General features: G+C 41.5%; 4 protein-coding genes and 1 non-coding gene across 7 annotated transcripts; 2 read left to right on the top strand and 3 right to left on the bottom strand.

Moving 5' to 3' along the window:
- The first annotated feature begins 809 nt into the window (after positions 1-809).
- On the top strand, positions 810-2704 carry LOC117430845 (ankyrin repeat domain-containing protein SOWAHD-like). 2 transcript variants are annotated; one of them, XM_059001526.1, is made up of 2 exons: positions 810-926; positions 1045-2704. In XM_059001526.1, the coding sequence occupies exon 2, from the start codon at positions 1165-1167 to the stop codon at positions 2299-2301; it is 1137 nt and encodes a 378-aa protein (XP_058857509.1). In that variant the 5' UTR covers positions 810-926; positions 1045-1164; the 3' UTR covers positions 2302-2704. The 2 variants fall into 2 exon arrangements, with proteins under 2 accessions (XP_058857509.1, XP_058857508.1); XM_059001525.1 differs by having other exon boundaries at positions 1042-2704.
- A 1768-nt stretch (positions 2705-4472) lies between these two features.
- On the bottom strand, positions 4473-6742 carry LOC117412618 (large ribosomal subunit protein eL39). The gene is made up of 3 exons (XM_034021131.3): positions 6616-6742; positions 5674-5777; positions 4473-4692 (listed from the first exon to the last, which is right to left on the bottom strand). The coding sequence occupies exons 1-3, from the start codon at positions 6616-6618 to the stop codon at positions 4644-4646; spliced, it is 156 nt and encodes a 51-aa protein (XP_033877022.1). The 5' UTR covers positions 6619-6742; the 3' UTR covers positions 4473-4643.
- On the bottom strand, positions 5069-5199 carry LOC117430957 (small nucleolar RNA SNORA69). The gene has a single exon (XR_004548608.1). It is a non-coding gene; the product is annotated as a small nucleolar RNA SNORA69 (small nucleolar RNA).
- An 872-nt stretch (positions 6743-7614) lies between the features above and the next one.
- Positions 7615-12705, bottom strand: LOC117411975 (regulator of nonsense transcripts 3B-like). Of its 2 annotated transcripts, none has more exons than XM_034019876.3 (10): positions 12467-12705; positions 11664-11770; positions 10982-11088; positions 10770-10868; positions 10542-10652; positions 10363-10409; positions 9970-10137; positions 9495-9661; positions 8840-9182; positions 7615-8745 (listed from the first exon to the last, which is right to left on the bottom strand). In XM_034019876.3, exons 1-10 carry the CDS (start codon positions 12578-12580, stop codon positions 8611-8613), a joined length of 1398 nt encoding a protein of 465 aa, XP_033875767.3. In that variant the 5' UTR covers positions 12581-12705; the 3' UTR covers positions 7615-8610. The 2 variants fall into 2 exon arrangements, with proteins under 2 accessions (XP_033875767.3, XP_058857507.1); XM_059001524.1 differs by lacking the exon at positions 12467-12705 and adding an exon at positions 12213-12439.
- A 749-nt stretch (positions 12706-13454) lies between these two features.
- Positions 13455-14554, top strand: LOC117412640 (NADH dehydrogenase [ubiquinone] 1 alpha subcomplex subunit 1-like). The gene is made up of 3 exons (XM_034021164.3): positions 13455-13705; positions 14136-14225; positions 14435-14554. The coding sequence occupies exons 1-3, from the start codon at positions 13604-13606 to the stop codon at positions 14453-14455; spliced, it is 213 nt and encodes a 70-aa protein (XP_033877055.1). The 5' UTR covers positions 13455-13603; the 3' UTR covers positions 14456-14554.
- The last annotated feature ends 77 nt before the right edge of the window (positions 14555-14631 follow it).

Below are 14631 nucleotides of genomic sequence, written 5' to 3'. Positions count from 1 at the left end.
CTTTCTCAGAACACAACTACGACAGGAAGCTGCTTTGGTGTTGGTTTGATAAGCTGACAAATAATTGTCGTGATGCAACAGGCTTGTTTTTGTGACAGACTGTCTTTTTCAACCACGAGGCCCGGCTTCTGTTAAATTGTTTTTTAGAAATTACTACAAAAGTGTGTGCAACTCTAATTTCTGCCCCCTCTGCACCTGTGGCAACTGTGTGTTAGCAAAATGGAAAACCTCTATACAAAACCACTGTTATAGAGGACAGAAATTGCAGCTGCACACCCCCTAGTGGTCGTGTTTCAAACAACTACCAATAATACTGCAGGTGTGTAGGTTTGTTATTATGAGGTGAACAGCACTTACTGTACTGCTGGTTACAAGTTACCGTGACACCTGTACGGCTGATGCCCCTTCTGTAACGTGAGAATTATTTGAGATGAAGGCCTCGCGTTTGTTCTTTTTCTTTGCTTAATAAACATACAAACTTTCAACAAACAAAGCCTGCCAAGACAGAGTTACCATTCCCAGCCGGGAGAGAGACGGTCAGGGCCGGGTACGTTTCTTTTTAACGGCAGGGTTTGGATTACAAAGTACGGCTTTTACACTTGAGTTAGAGACTGTGAATGCGTAGGTTTCACAGTTCGCGTGTTCAAGTGAGGATATTCTCTTCCTTATTAATGGGTTATGTATTAAGTATTTCAGTTGCTAGTGTGGTGCTTATAAAAAGTCACGGGTCCTTCTGGTCCCGTGCTTGGCACGGGGTAACTTTGAACCTTGAGTGCTCAGTTTCATATCGTTGCATTTCTGTTTTTATAGACGGAAACGAACATGTGAAAGAGGAACAGCTGTCAAATGGGTGGTGCTCGTTGTTTCTTAAGAAAGTTCACCACGATTTCATCAATACTTCCTCAGCTAGCGTGTCGCGCTATTTGGTGGGTAAACAGTGGTACATTTGGTCGGCACTCTGCGCCTATTTGCTTGGTTGATTATTTTATTGTAGAAAAAAAAACCTGATGTTTTTAAATGTTCTTTTTCTTTGTCCGGCAGAAGAAGTGAAGAAAAAAAATCATCCAGTGATCATTTGACTGGACGATATACACACTGGGCAAAAGAGCTCCTTATCATACAAGGGCCATCAGTCTACAGGAAAGGAGGAGTATCGCTCCAAATATGTATGACAGCGCAAGCGGCTCCGAACTGGCAGATACAATCGGTAGAAGCGGTGTTTCAGATTCTCATCAGGAAAGGCCAGCATTGCTGAAGGAGGGGGAGGATCCGGAATGCGGTTTACTAAGTGCCAGTCTGAGAGACTCCCACGTCCCCGTGAAAGGCGCGTCTGGAGACTTCAGTCTGAGCCTGCAGCCTTCGCTCAGGGTCCGCACTAGACCGCTGCCTGCTTCCTCGCGGAGGCAGAAGTTCCAGAGACAGTCCGAAGTAAAGGAGACGGATGGAGGCGGCGGCGGAGCAACCGGCCAGTGCATCTCACAGAAACTACCGTGCGAAGCGGCAGAAAAATACACCCTTACGCCAGCGATGAGGAAAAAATATTTAAAAGAACTCTTTTTGAACAATGGCTTGCACCGTGGATTGGGGAGCATACTGCAGTCGTCAAAGAGCTGCAGCGTGCAAGGGGACCCTGACAACGATCCGGACACTGATCTCACTAACGAGGAAAATAACAACCGCGCGTTTCTGGCCCTGGATCCCGTGGAGCACGCCTGGATGCTATCAGTAGTCGATGGGAATTACGATACCATCGTCGAGTTTTTATCCGAGGACCCCAATTTGCTGACTAAACGGGATTTTGTGACAGGGTTTACGGTTATCCACTGGTTGGCCAAGCATGGGAAACACGAAACGTTGATACACCTGATGAGGTTTGCAGAAAGCAAGGACTTTCCTGTGAATGTTAACCTGAGAGCCAGCGGGGGTCTCACTCCCCTGCATGTCGCGACCATGCACGGACAGGACATGATTATTAAAATCCTTGTGGGGGCGTACAGCGCCGATGTGGATGCCAGGGATTACAATGGAAAGAAAGCCTGGCAGTATCTGAAAAGAAACGCTTCCACCGAATTAAGAGAGCTCACTGGGGCCATGGATGAAGAGACTGGGAGCATTGGGTACCACAATGTAAATAACAACGGGACAGGCGGAGCGCACTACAGCGCCTCTCAGAATACCAGAGACGAGCTAGATTGTTCTGTCAACAAAACAGAGACCACCAGGTTCGGCACTTTCCGGAGGCGCTTCCCATCTTTCTTTTCGTTCCTAAACAGGGCAAATAGATTCTGGGGGGTCCGCTGACTGAAGCACAGGGGGGTCTAGAATTGACCTGGCTGGAATGAAATGGTATTACGTTTTTATAGAGCCTTTAATTAAAACAAAAATGAATTAGCAATTTCAGACACATTATGAGGTACTTCAGAACTCTGTAGTTATGGTACATTATGTTTACAGTATTGTCAATCAAAACTCCATAGATGTTGTATTTATGTTTAATCTTGTAAATATTATGTAAATATATATATACGAAATCGTTTTTGTTAACTTTTTTTTATGGTGGTTGATTTGCTAATGCTACTCGTCGTATGTAGAACTGTTCAAATATAAAAATGTCAATATATGTATATGATTTCAAATATTACAAATTGCACTTTTGTTGTAAAACCAAATATGTTTTCTATAAATACAGTCCAGATCTATCGCACTGTGTATGTCTGTGCGTTTCCATGACACCCAGTGCTGTTCAGATGTGACTGCAGTCCGAAGGTGCGTCACATGCGTCTGTGGAGTTAATCAAACGAAAGCTTCTGTGGATAAAACACGAATCTCATGCCTGTTGTATGCTATGCATTATTCACTGAGATGTAGTTATTTCATTTCTGTCGGCCAGCGCAATTATAAAGCAATTACTCTGGAGTTAAACTGACATTTTTTTGTTAGAGCTGAGAGGAAGATGCATTATCAGAACCCGATAATGTAACGTTGCTAAGCAACCTTACATTATAATGCACGCTTTTCCGAGAGGCAACTATTTAGGATCGATAAAGGACTTCATACGTTTTGGGAAAAGTAGTTTAAAAAGAAACACGTCCAAAATACACCATAACAACTAAAAAAGCGTGTATTTGTTTGCTCTGCCCCACATATAGTTATCACTATCGTTGGCAAATACAACACCAATGTTAATGAGAACAGGCTGGCTTTTCAGGAACACCTTCACAGCACCCCCTGGTGGAAGACTGCATCAACACAAAGGCATTTCTCGTTGGTCCCTTCCACAGTACCAAATGCTTGGGTTGCAATAGTAACCATTTTACACGGAGCTTTCCTTCATCTAAATGTGCAATGAACACAACGACGCTATAATAAAGCCAAATAAATAGGTTTATCTCATACAGAAAGAAAAAAAAAGCACAGGTCATTATACAAGAGGCACTTTGAAACCCAGTGCTAGTTACAATACCAGCCTGACACAGCAGGCGTGGGGTCTGGAGGCGTGTGCTGACCATGTTAATTTGATTAACTGAACTAGTGAAACACATACAGGATCAGAAGTATATATACTGGACTGCCTGAACCGGTACACCGCCCTCTTGTGGAAATTCAGAAGCAGAAATTCAGAAGCTGCTTCTTGTTAATTTTACCACCAGTCAAAACCAATAAACCTACAAGACTGTTTACAAATTCTCATGGTTGCTGGAATGATGCTTATAAATATCAGCTTAATACATGCAAGCTTGTGAAATCCATCGAGGCCCTCAATCTGAAAGCCCTTTCCTTCCAGCATTCAATAGATCAGATAGTTCACACTAGAACAGGGCTTCCCATCATTCCAACCGAGCTCTCAAATACTGATCTAGACCCTTAATTATACCTTTCATTGTTCTCAGCCCCCCAGAAAGTTGCAGAGTTCAAGTTACTTCTAAAATGTTATAGTTAACTTGAAATCTGCAACTGTTTAAGAGCTGAAAACAAAAGGTTTAATTAAGGAAATTCAATGAAGGGTTTAGTTAAGTAATTGAGAGCTCAGTTGGAAGACACGTTGGGTCCCCAGGAGCAGGGTTGGGAAGTCCTGCACTAGATGCTGCATCACCACTACTCTGGAGAATGACCAGTAAAGTACTCGCAGGGCAGGCTGAGTCAACACACATGGCTCAGAGCAGAAAGAGATCATACATGCAGGGGATCAGAAGCATTCACTGAAAAGAGATACACATTTAAGTGTGGTAGTGATTCTTCATGTGTTTAAACATTAAGCCTTACTGTAGGTGGATACTATTACTACTCAAGACCACAGTGCTTGAAATCATCTTACCATGCATCCGAGGACAGCTACACTGGGAAACAGGAGAATAAAATAGTCATTCTAGAAATTGGACACAAACTGCAGCCAGTAACTTGAAAAGCACTTTAAGCAATAAATACAGTTCTAGATTAGGAGAACCGTTTTCACTAAAAACAAATCACATCAGTTTTTGATTTTTCCAATTTTCGCTTTTATTGAGCACAAACAATCAATCGAGTATCTGTACAAAAGAGAGGCAGTCGGACACTGGCGACATGGCTTCTCTCCTGGGCTTCCACGGAGAGGAGTCTTTGCAGGATGGATGTGTGGTGATGTCGTCCAGAAGCAGCCGCTGGTCCTACAAGCCCAGCTTGGTCCTTCTCCAGTGTCTCCTCTTGGAGTTGTACCTGGAGCAGAATAAAGGGTCAACTTGTGAGTAAAACGGAATGACTCTTAGAAAGGGATGCATCTAAAGCCATTTCATTCTGCCTACTATAGCTTTTATCTAAAGGACTAAACTAGCCCTATTACAATTGATTTTGTAATTCATACAAAATGTGCCTAAACTTGCATATAGCAAACTGTAGTGTTGCAGATCAAGCTCCATCATGCTGAATTTCAAACAGAACAGTCCACTAGAATTGTATCCCATTTTAGCAGAAATCCCGATTAGGCGTCACTAACTGGTACAATGTCAAAAAAAAAAAAAATCACTTGTTTACATTCCCACTAAGATTACAATCCCAATTCTATGAAGTGACATTTGGAATAATTTATAGATTTTTTTGTAGCTGCCACAAAGAATGCCCATCACCACAAGCAGGTGAAGCCAGTAAATTCACAGCAGCATTTACTCTCAGCAGGTTAATGGCAGTCCTCCCACAGAATGAAGCACTGTAATTGCAGCCTGCTTTAATAGCTTACCAGCAACAAAACATGAAAAATACATCTCTAGTAAACACTGAGCTTAATATAATGAGGGTTAAATATGCCTAATGAACACACGCATGTGCACACGCCACTGGCTGTGGATCTGTGTGGCGCCACATGCTCCTGGAGCTTTAACCAGCATTGGTTTTATAGAGAACGTTCCCTTTAAAAACCACAGCAGGGCTGTGTTGCTATTCAGATAGATTAATGTTGGTAAGGTTTGCATTTTCAGGTTGGGGAGAGGTGTGCTGATAATGGAAGCAAGGCTGTTACTGATGCCTCTGGATTAAGCAGGAACATGTGCAACAAACAAAAATCAAGCTGCTCCCTAGCGCCAAGTTCAGATCAAATGAACAGGTGCTTCACAAAAGTTAGAGAAATGTAAAACTTTATTGCAAGTACTGCACAGGACCATAGGGCACAAAGTCTGCTATCCCACTAGAGTCCATGAAGCTCACCTGATCTTGTTACCAGTTTTCATTCGAATCCACTGAGGAATCGGCCTGTTCTGCTTCTGCTTTTTCGCTAGGAAGCGCTTGATCTTGAAGGTCTTGTGGGATGACTACGGGATAAAAAGATACAACCAACATTAGCATGCAGGTCTCGGTTTTATAAACCCCAAACACTTTCAGGTACAATGTAAAGCAAACATTTCTATTTACAATCCTTCAGATTCCATTGAAACAATGCGGATAATGAAACAGCCCTCCAGAGTACTGGTGAGTCGGATTAAAATCCCACTGAAACATGGCATGGCTCAAAAAGTCTTCCTTCCACCCCTGAAACAGGGTTAGTATACTGAAGTCATTCCATCAGGCACAGTTGTAAATTACCAACACAAGTTTACTGTGTTTTCATCGTCTCCCACACTTAATTACAGCGCATGCATTTCCACTGTGTTTACACGTCAATAGCAGGAGTAGTTTTCGCTCATTGGAAGCCGATTCATCCCAAAAGTTTATTCAAATAAAGTCACAAGCAAAGGGGCGCATTATCAGGAAAACACGATGGATCAAGAAAACGGCACCTTAAAACAACGGAGATTCCTAAATCACCGTCTCTTGAAATTGTGATTTTGCGCTCCGTTTAAAACGGGCGCAGTTAATTCCTGTACTAAAGCGCACAATACCCAAGTAATTTAAATATGTTCAGGAAAAACTGTAATCACAGACTACAAACTGCACACAGTGAGCGGGGCCGTTTGCTGAATTTCCACTGACATGAGAAAGGCAAGCTGAAACAGATCGGGACTGAGGAAGACAATCCGAGCGCTTCTGTGTTTGCTTTTTGTTAAAATAACACGATCGCTGGTTACCTAAACGTCTAAACAACTTATTTCCAGAGGCGTAAGCTTGTTTTTGTATATGAACATTAAGGATGTTTAAAGATTTTTTCCTTACCATAGTGAAACCCGCAGCCCTATCACCACAATGGCGGATGGCAAAGAGAGAGACCTCTGGGAAAGGCTAGAGGTTAACGTTCGCAGCGAGCTGTTGGAGAGGCTTCCACATCACAGCGCCACCCAGCGGATCCAGAGAGACATCAGGTGAATACTTAAGGGACCAGTGTGTCGCTAAAGTGGATTTCAACAGAATGGACACTATGAAGAACTTATTAATAATAATAATAATAATAATAATAATAATAATAATAATAACAACAATAATAACTACGTTTTTTCCAATTGAAAAGAGAGTGATATTTCATTTGAATAGGCATGATACTTATTTTTTAAAACAGTAGCATTTTATTATATTGTTATAAGGAACAATTTTCTAAATTTTATTTTTTAGTCAAGCAAGTAAAATAAACGTCACTTTTCTGTATTAGGTTTATAATGGAATTGCCTAAAACCCTGAATATGTTGTGAAATTGTATTTTTACTGTGTTCTTCAAATTGTCTTTCCACAGCCATGTTTATTTCAAAGCGAGTCCGAAGACAGTGTAAACCTCTCACAGTAAAAACTACAATAGCCAACAAAGTTCTCCTGGTCATGCTAACACTGGCACCCGATATCAATCAAACCCTTTGTGTGTGATAATGGGGTACAGGTAGGAATACTGTGCAAGTTTGACATTTCCAGGAGTCCCACTGCCAGGGGATACCAAATAATACGCTCATAGACTAAGATATTGTCATCTATGTGAGTGGTGGGTGCAATGACACTGGCAGGTGCTTTACAACTCTGCAACTCTCAATACCCTCTACCCCTCTCAAGAAGACACGCTCCCCTGTGATTTTGTTAAGAGCACAAGCTCACCTGTGTTGTTGAGCAATATTCAAATCCAAATAGAGGTCTTTCACTCCAGAGCAAACCTTTATAATGTTTTAATTTTTATTGCCTGCTTACAGAAGAAATGAACACAACTTACTTTTCACAATCTACAGGAAGCCAAACTTGTTTGCTGAACAGTTTTATTAAAACAGCTTAAACAAGACTTACAGTTGTACACACAGAGCTCAAGCACGTATGTGGGAAATAACAAAACATTACATTCCAGGATTAAATGAATTATTTCCACCTTCTAAACTGTAAATAAGTGTTGATAAATCCAGCGTCATGCTGCAGATGGAGTTTGAGGAGATGCGTTATGCAGGGCACTAAAAAAGAATTGATGGTGTATTGGTCACCATGAGAACTCCTTTCATATTAAACAACTGTACACTTGTGTATTCAGCACTGCAAAAATAATGTGTACAGTATACACCACTCTTCTGACCTTCAAAAGCTTCACTGTATAAAAATGAACACGCTTGGATTGAGGAATGGATTTAAATGTATGTATGAAGGAATTCAGAAACCACCCTATTGATATTTTCCAGTTTTGCTTTAAAAAGTCTTGTGATGGGAAAAACTACACTCTTTAAGAGATATGGAAATGTGTAAGGCCACAGGTAGAGAAGTTGCATCAGCCAGGCTTATCCTGAACATAAGTAGTTTCAGGTACTGATCAAACACTAAATGCAAAGCCTAGTAAGTGTAGACTAAGAAAAATGCAACTAAAGGTGAGAACAAACTAGGCAGGTGTAGGAAGCTTTATTCTTACAGTATCCTACGAGGGGTCTGTGTTCTTACAAACCAATAAAGGATGCAAAGCATGTTTTGCTTTCTCAAATAAAAACCGCACTGTTGTATCTATATATCCAGCTCTGTGCCTCATTAAGGTCACTTCAGGTTCGCTTGGTCCCTGCATGCTTTGGCTTCTCATACTGCCCCGGCAGTTCAGCATTTTGACAGGGAGGCTTCCCTGGTTTACTCAAACAACACGGTCTGTCTCCCCCCCCCCAAATACTGGAAGGAAGTAAGGAGCAGATGATGGCAGGCACTGCTGCAGCACATGCTCTGTTGCCAGGCTGCCTTGATGACAGGGAACCTCCCTCCTCATCTCTGCTGTCATTCTTCTCCTTTCTCTTGAGGGCTCTTGGTTTCCCCTTCAGGGGTCTGCTCTTCACCCGGAAACTCTGCACTGGCAGGTACACGGCCACGGTTTCGTGCTCCAGGCTGGTACAGCTGTATGGCCGGCCGATCCTGCAGTACAAGAACCATGCAGAGGAGTCAGCAGTCTGTACAGCAGTACTACGATTGTAGAAAACGTTCTGAGTCGAGGTAAGCCCTTACTTACCTTGTTTCTCAAACGGTCCCTCTTGCTGGGCCCATCCTTCTTCTCCTCCTTGGCTGATCTTTCAGGCTTGTCTGGGTTGGATGTGGAGTCCGCGGCGCTGTCGCTTTTCTTCTTCTCCCACACGCGGTCTTTCTCTTTCTTTACTTCCTCATCTCGCCTCCTGTACGTGTTTTCAGGGTCGTGTCGATCCCTCCTCCGGCGTCGCTCCTCGTCCTGGCGCCTCATCCGTTCCTTCTCTCTCTGACGCCTCTCTCTTTCCTTCTCCCTCTCTCTGTCCCGGTCCCTTTCTCTGTCTCGCTCAAAGTCTCTGTCTCTATAATCCTTTCGGCTTTCCTCTTCTGTCCTGCAGTGACCAAAACAATATACAAGTAAAACCAGTATTAAAATAAACACCTCTCCAGAAAATGACCAATTGTAACTTGCTCATTCAGCACAGTTTGTGGAACAAAGGTTTTCTGTGTGTCCTTACTAACTAAGAGTAAGCACCCTGCAGGAACCTGGATTGTAGCTAGCTGCAGGCTTATCGTCTTCATTTAAAAACAAACTGACCATTCTGCACCAAGAGCAGAAGGCACACAATGAAACACACAGATATCTCAGATGGAGTCACCGGCACCATCTTTACAAAACCATAATGCAAGCACTCCACACTCACTTCCTTCCTTTTTCATCCCAGTGTGCACTCTCCTGACGTTTCTTCAGCTCACCCCCAACCCCTGTGGAGGGCTTGTCATCCTTTATCCTCTCCTTTTCCACTTTCTTTGGTTTCTCTTTAACTTTGTCCGAGTCAAGATCATCTCCTTTTTCTGGCTTCCTCAGGAGCTATGAGGGGAAAGCATGAGTTTCATTTACACTCACATATACAATAAAATAAAATAATTAGACATTTAATTTCTCTTTCAATAACAAGTGGGCTGTCAATAAGAGAAGTTAAATTAGTTTCCAGCAAACTATTTTTATATTAAGATCTGTTAACATTATTACACTTGGAAACTGAACATGTTTCCTAGCTGTTCTCCCTGCGAGAAACAAAGATAATGACTTTTAAGTGGTCAACAGAAACTAAAAAGCTATGTTAAGCAGGGTGAATAGAAGACAGCAGTAACACACAGGTGCTACCTGGACTGTACCTTCATTTTTGGCTCTTCTTTCGATTTCTCGCCTCCTTTTCTGTGCTTTTCAGTCTCTTTGCGTTTCCTCCGGTCCTCCTCCCTCCATTTCCTGCGATCCTCGTCCCGAAGCCTCTTCCTTTCCAGCTCCCTCCTCCTCCTCTCCTCTCGCTTCTCCTCCCTTATTCTCTGAAGCAAGAACAAAATCCACAGGGGGAAGCAGTGAGGCAATGTTATCGAGTAGTGAATGGACACAATATTAACTAGTACATACAATGTGGTTTATAGATTATATATATTATGATTCTTGGGCATATTTGAGTTTTGTATCTTTACTTGGATTATACAATAAAAATACCCAGGTACGTATATAGGCTTATGTTTTATTAGAACCACATTCAAATATATATTTACCTGTTTGTTTTTCAGAAAGTCCAAAAGTGGAGTAGTTTTCTTTGCAGCTGTGAAAACAGAAATAAGGTTGTTAAATGTGTGTAAACCAATCAAACAGTGTGACCTAAACACAAAGTCAGCTGGCAGAAAGTCTCACCATTTTACAGGGACTGTGTTTGTTTTTTCCAGAGTGAACTCACCTTCTAGTTCCTTGGTTTTGGCCTCTATTTCTTCAAGGAGAGTTTCAGGAGTAGAAGTTAACTTTTCTTCATCTCCATTGTAGATGTCCAAGAACTTCTTATAATCTGGGTCTGAAAAAAAAGGAAGGGTATTTAAAGAAAGAAAATAGAAAAATCACCCTGCGTGTCATGAGTGAATCACTTTATACAGGAGATCAGATTGAGAAAATAAGCCTCCAAGTACCCCACCTTCTTCAATCGTTCCAGCTTTGGCATCCTTTTTCTTGCTCTTCTTTTTGGCAATTTTCTGAAAAGGGGCAAACTCCACAACAGCCGGGTACTCCTGGCCTGTTGTGATCAAATCAATAATTACGAGAGAAAAGAGCCACAATGAGATTATTAGAGATCTCTACTGAAATATCAACAACACATTAGAATCTCAAATACTAAAATGACTGTACCTCTGTTATCAATGAATACATAGCCATCAAATCGATCTCTAAACAAAACAATGTCTTCTTGGTTTTTGAAATTGATATAGGCCCTGGAAAACAGATGTGGATACAAGCTGTGGAGAGAGAAAAACAACAGTGTTAGCATCCCAAGTGTCTTTGAATTGGGCCTGATCTAGCTAAAGTCTAAGAATTCAATAGAGTTTATAATTAGTGATCCATAGTGCCTAACTAAACCTATTTATCATTGAGGTAGTAATCTCCTTTAAATGAGTGGCCTGGAGTCAATGGTGTATCCAGATAAAACTATAGTAATTGACTCAGCTAAACAGTACAGCATGACTATAACAGAGCCCCAGGCTTCGATTAAAGAAAGTAATAAAATTGACTTTTGTAACATTGATCTGTTTTTAACCTTGAACTCAAACTGTTCTTAACTCTTCCTGTAGTTTAATAACTGGTACCTGTTCATCGGCAGTCTGTTAACACACAGTATGCTTCCACAATAGCAATGCATACTGCAAGCCGACTCTTTACACATCAGTGAGCAGGTCCATTCAAACTATGTGAATTAGAAGCGAACTAAAGAAAGTTTTCTCTGAAGTAGTCACATTTTAACCTTTAACTTGCCGCCAGGAATGGTTTGCATCACTATGTATTCTTTACACAGTATTTGTAATGGGATGTTCACCTTGTATCATTGGCAAAAAACTCAACATAATCCACCTCGGGGAGGGGCTCGAGCTGCTCCTCCAGCTGCTCCTTCGTCAAACTGGGAGGAAGGCGACGGATAACAATCTGCCAGTCAAAAGAAAAGTCACATTTACTCGATAATAACCAAACGGAAAAACACCGGATCACTCAACCACGGTGATTACAGATGGGGCAACGTCACTCTGAACACTTAACATTCATTAAAGTCACTTTACCTGAAAATGATTAGCAAATCTATTTAAAAAATACAAATATAAAATAAAACAGCAGTAATTTCTCTTAGCCTCAACCCAACTCTGAAATGGTTTACATATAGGAGCCTGTGTGTTACCCCATCGCTGACTGTGGCAAAACAGCTGCAGTCTACAGTACTTTTATAACTTGAGAAAAACACACAGTACACACAGATACTGTAGATATTAACGATCATCGACAGTCGACAGTTTATTCTTATTTCAACTGTAGCTTGGGCAGGGGTAAAAAGTACTAATCAAAGTGAGTTTTTGCATAAAGTAAGAAATGCTACCTGTGGTTCAAATCGACAAAGACAACACGAGAGACGCAAGTTTCCCCGCGGCATGAGGGCATATCATTTCTTCATATTTAAAGAAAGAAAATGGCAGAATAGTTTGCATTTAATTTACAGTAACACCGCCTTCTTGTGCATTCTCGATATTCCTTATTCAGTTGAGAGATGCTCTGTATATTTGCTCCGGTCAGTCACAGCTGAGCTCAGGCCTGTGTCAGCCCTTCCCACTTGTCGCTATGGCTGCTATCTACCTTCGTCATGATCTCTTTCTTCTCTTTACTGGGCTTCTCGCACTTTTCGTTCTCGTCATAGTTCGTGTCCACTGTCTTCTCCCTCGGCCTGGCGTTCTCTTTATCCTCTTTCATGATCCTCTTTATTTCTGATTGCTGTGGGTTTTCGTGTGATATTCAAACAGCACCGACCCCACGCAGCGGCGCACGAACTTTCTGTTTGGGAGGATTTGTGTTGTGAGCGGCACCTCTCTCTGATTGGTTAGTCCAGCGACGTGGGGTTAAGGTCTCGCGAGATTTCTTGGTATCGACTCTGCTTAATTGTACAATCGTACTGTATTTTGATATTATGCTTAACTTTGTTACGGCAGTCAAATAAACACGGTTATTTATCATCCTTGTTACAAACTTTAATCACTTCTTTGATTATTATTATTATTATTATTATTATTATTATTATTATTATTATTATTATTAGTAGTAGTAGTAGTAGTAGTAGTAGTAGTCGTCGTAGTATAAAATTTAAAAGCTTTTTATTACATTTTTATAGTTTCTTACACTGCCCTCTTACATTTTTAATGTGTTATTATTAATATATATATATATATATATATAGAGAGAGAGAGAGAGAGAGAGAGAGAGAGAGAGAGAGAGAGAGAGAGAGAGAGAGAGAGAGAGAGAGAGAGAGCCCACTTCCAGTATTGATCAGCAAATCCGTTTTTTTTAATATTGCTGTTGATAAGCAGTGCTTGCTGTACGCAGACAGTGCATGTTCACTAATATAGATGGCTTTGATTACATACACTTGTCATCTAGTTTGCGTTACAGAATATCAATGGAAAAAAAACTAGACACATTTATTGCAACTGGAAGGAAATATAACAGTAAAGAATATGTGCAATCTAATTTTTGAAACTACATACGGTGTTAGATGAACTCCCGTTTCTACTTCAGTAGGTGGCGCTGCTGTTTTATTAGAACCGTTTTTGTTTTTCCTGTCTCGTTTTGTACAGGAAGTACCGATTTCTCTGTCAGAAGAGTGTGAGGAGAGGGTGACCCCCAGGATATGCACAGAGGAGAGCCCGGGTAGAAACACGATTACGTGACGTCAGTCCTTAATATTATTATTATTATTATTTTAAAACACACGACCAGACCATGTGGTATGAAATCCTGCCAGGTCTTGCCATCATGACAGTCTGTATGGTCATCCCTGGTGTCGCCACGGCTCAGATTCACAAGTTCACAAACGGGGGCAAGGTAAGTGTTTTCATCTGAACAAGGCGAGGATAGGACTGCAGGTTACACACAGACACATGACGCAGGAGCAGGGTGCACGGTGCAATACTGTAAATACAGTAAATATCAGTCTACATGCTGTAAGATAGCGGTCTCTCGAATCTCTCTCGACAGCACAACAGTACTGGAAAGTAATGCAAATATCGCGTCTTGCATAATCTGCAGGGTGCTAAGCTGTACCGGGCTGCTTCATTTAGGTAGCTGGACTCGCTTCCTGAACTCGAAAGCAAACAGAAACACTATGGTCTAAAATTTGTATGGTCACAAATGTACCCAATGAGCCGCTCCTGTTGACGTTCTTTTAGATTTTTTTTTTGACACATCGATGAAATCCTCTTCCTTTTGTTATTTTACAATGACAGTACAGCTTCTTTTTTTTCTCCGTGTGCAGGAGAAGAGAGTCGCCCGGTATCCCTACCAGTGGTACCTGATGGAGAGAGATAAGAGAATATCGGGGCATGGTGTGCATCACAAATCAAAGGTTAGACCTCAAGTGGGCATGAAATGCACGTTGGTGTATGGTTATATCTAAATAGAGTGCATTAAATATTCATTCATTTCACGGGGTTACAATCGTGATGGAGACAAGTAACAGCGAGTTGTGTCACCCTTCTGCATTTCCTGTCATGGAGAGACAGCGATGTACACCCGTCTCCACACTTACATCTGTGTTTCTTATTTCATCAACAGGGACTGGAAAACATTGACTGAAGAGCCGTGGGGTTGCTGCTCGGCATGTGGTCTTGCTGTTGAATTTGATCTTGATGACCCACGCTGTACATTAATAAACGTATATAATGTGTGAACACAGTTTGATCTGAGGTGCTTGTGTTCCTTTCCAGAACTTCGTCTCAGAAGTTAAACAACGTTTTTTTTTTTTTTTTGGC

Source organism: Acipenser ruthenus, chromosome 26, assembly GCF_902713425.1.
Source record: "Acipenser ruthenus chromosome 26, fAciRut3.2 maternal haplotype, whole genome shotgun sequence".
NCBI lineage: Eukaryota > Metazoa > Chordata > Actinopteri > Acipenseriformes > Acipenseridae > Acipenser > Acipenser ruthenus.
The sequence above is the reverse complement of the archived record's forward strand: the minus strand, read 5'-3'. Positions and strand labels throughout refer to the sequence as shown.

Bases quoted from the DNA above. Each gene is read 5' to 3' on its own strand.
- LOC117430845 (XM_059001526.1), top strand. From the start codon at position 1,165: ATGTATGACAGCGCAAGCGGCTCCGAACTGGCAGATACAATCGGTAGA.
- LOC117412618 (XM_034021131.3), bottom strand. The intron at 4,693-5,673 runs GTGAGCTTCATG...ATTCTGCTCCAG, and splicing joins AAAACTGGTAACAAGATCAG to GTACAACTCCAAGAGGAGAC.
- LOC117411975 (XM_034019876.3), bottom strand. From the start codon at position 12,580: ATGAAAGAGGATAAAGAGAACGCCAGGCCGAGGGAGAAGACAGTGGAC. The intron at 10,653-10,769 runs GTGGGGTACTTG...CTTTTTTTTCAG, and splicing joins AGCTGGAACGATTGAAGAAG to ACCCAGATTATAAGAAGTTC. The intron at 9,662-9,969 runs GTACAGTCCAGG...TTCCCCTCATAG, and splicing joins AAGAAGAGCCAAAAATGAAG to CTCCTGAGGAAGCCAGAAAA.
- LOC117412640 (XM_034021164.3), top strand. From the start codon at position 13,604: ATGTGGTATGAAATCCTGCCAGGTCTTGCCATCATGACAGTCTGTATG. The intron at 13,706-14,135 runs GTAAGTGTTTTC...CTCCGTGTGCAG, and splicing joins AGTTCACAAACGGGGGCAAG to GAGAAGAGAGTCGCCCGGTA. The intron at 14,226-14,434 runs GTTAGACCTCAA...TTTCATCAACAG, and splicing joins GTGTGCATCACAAATCAAAG to GGACTGGAAAACATTGACTG.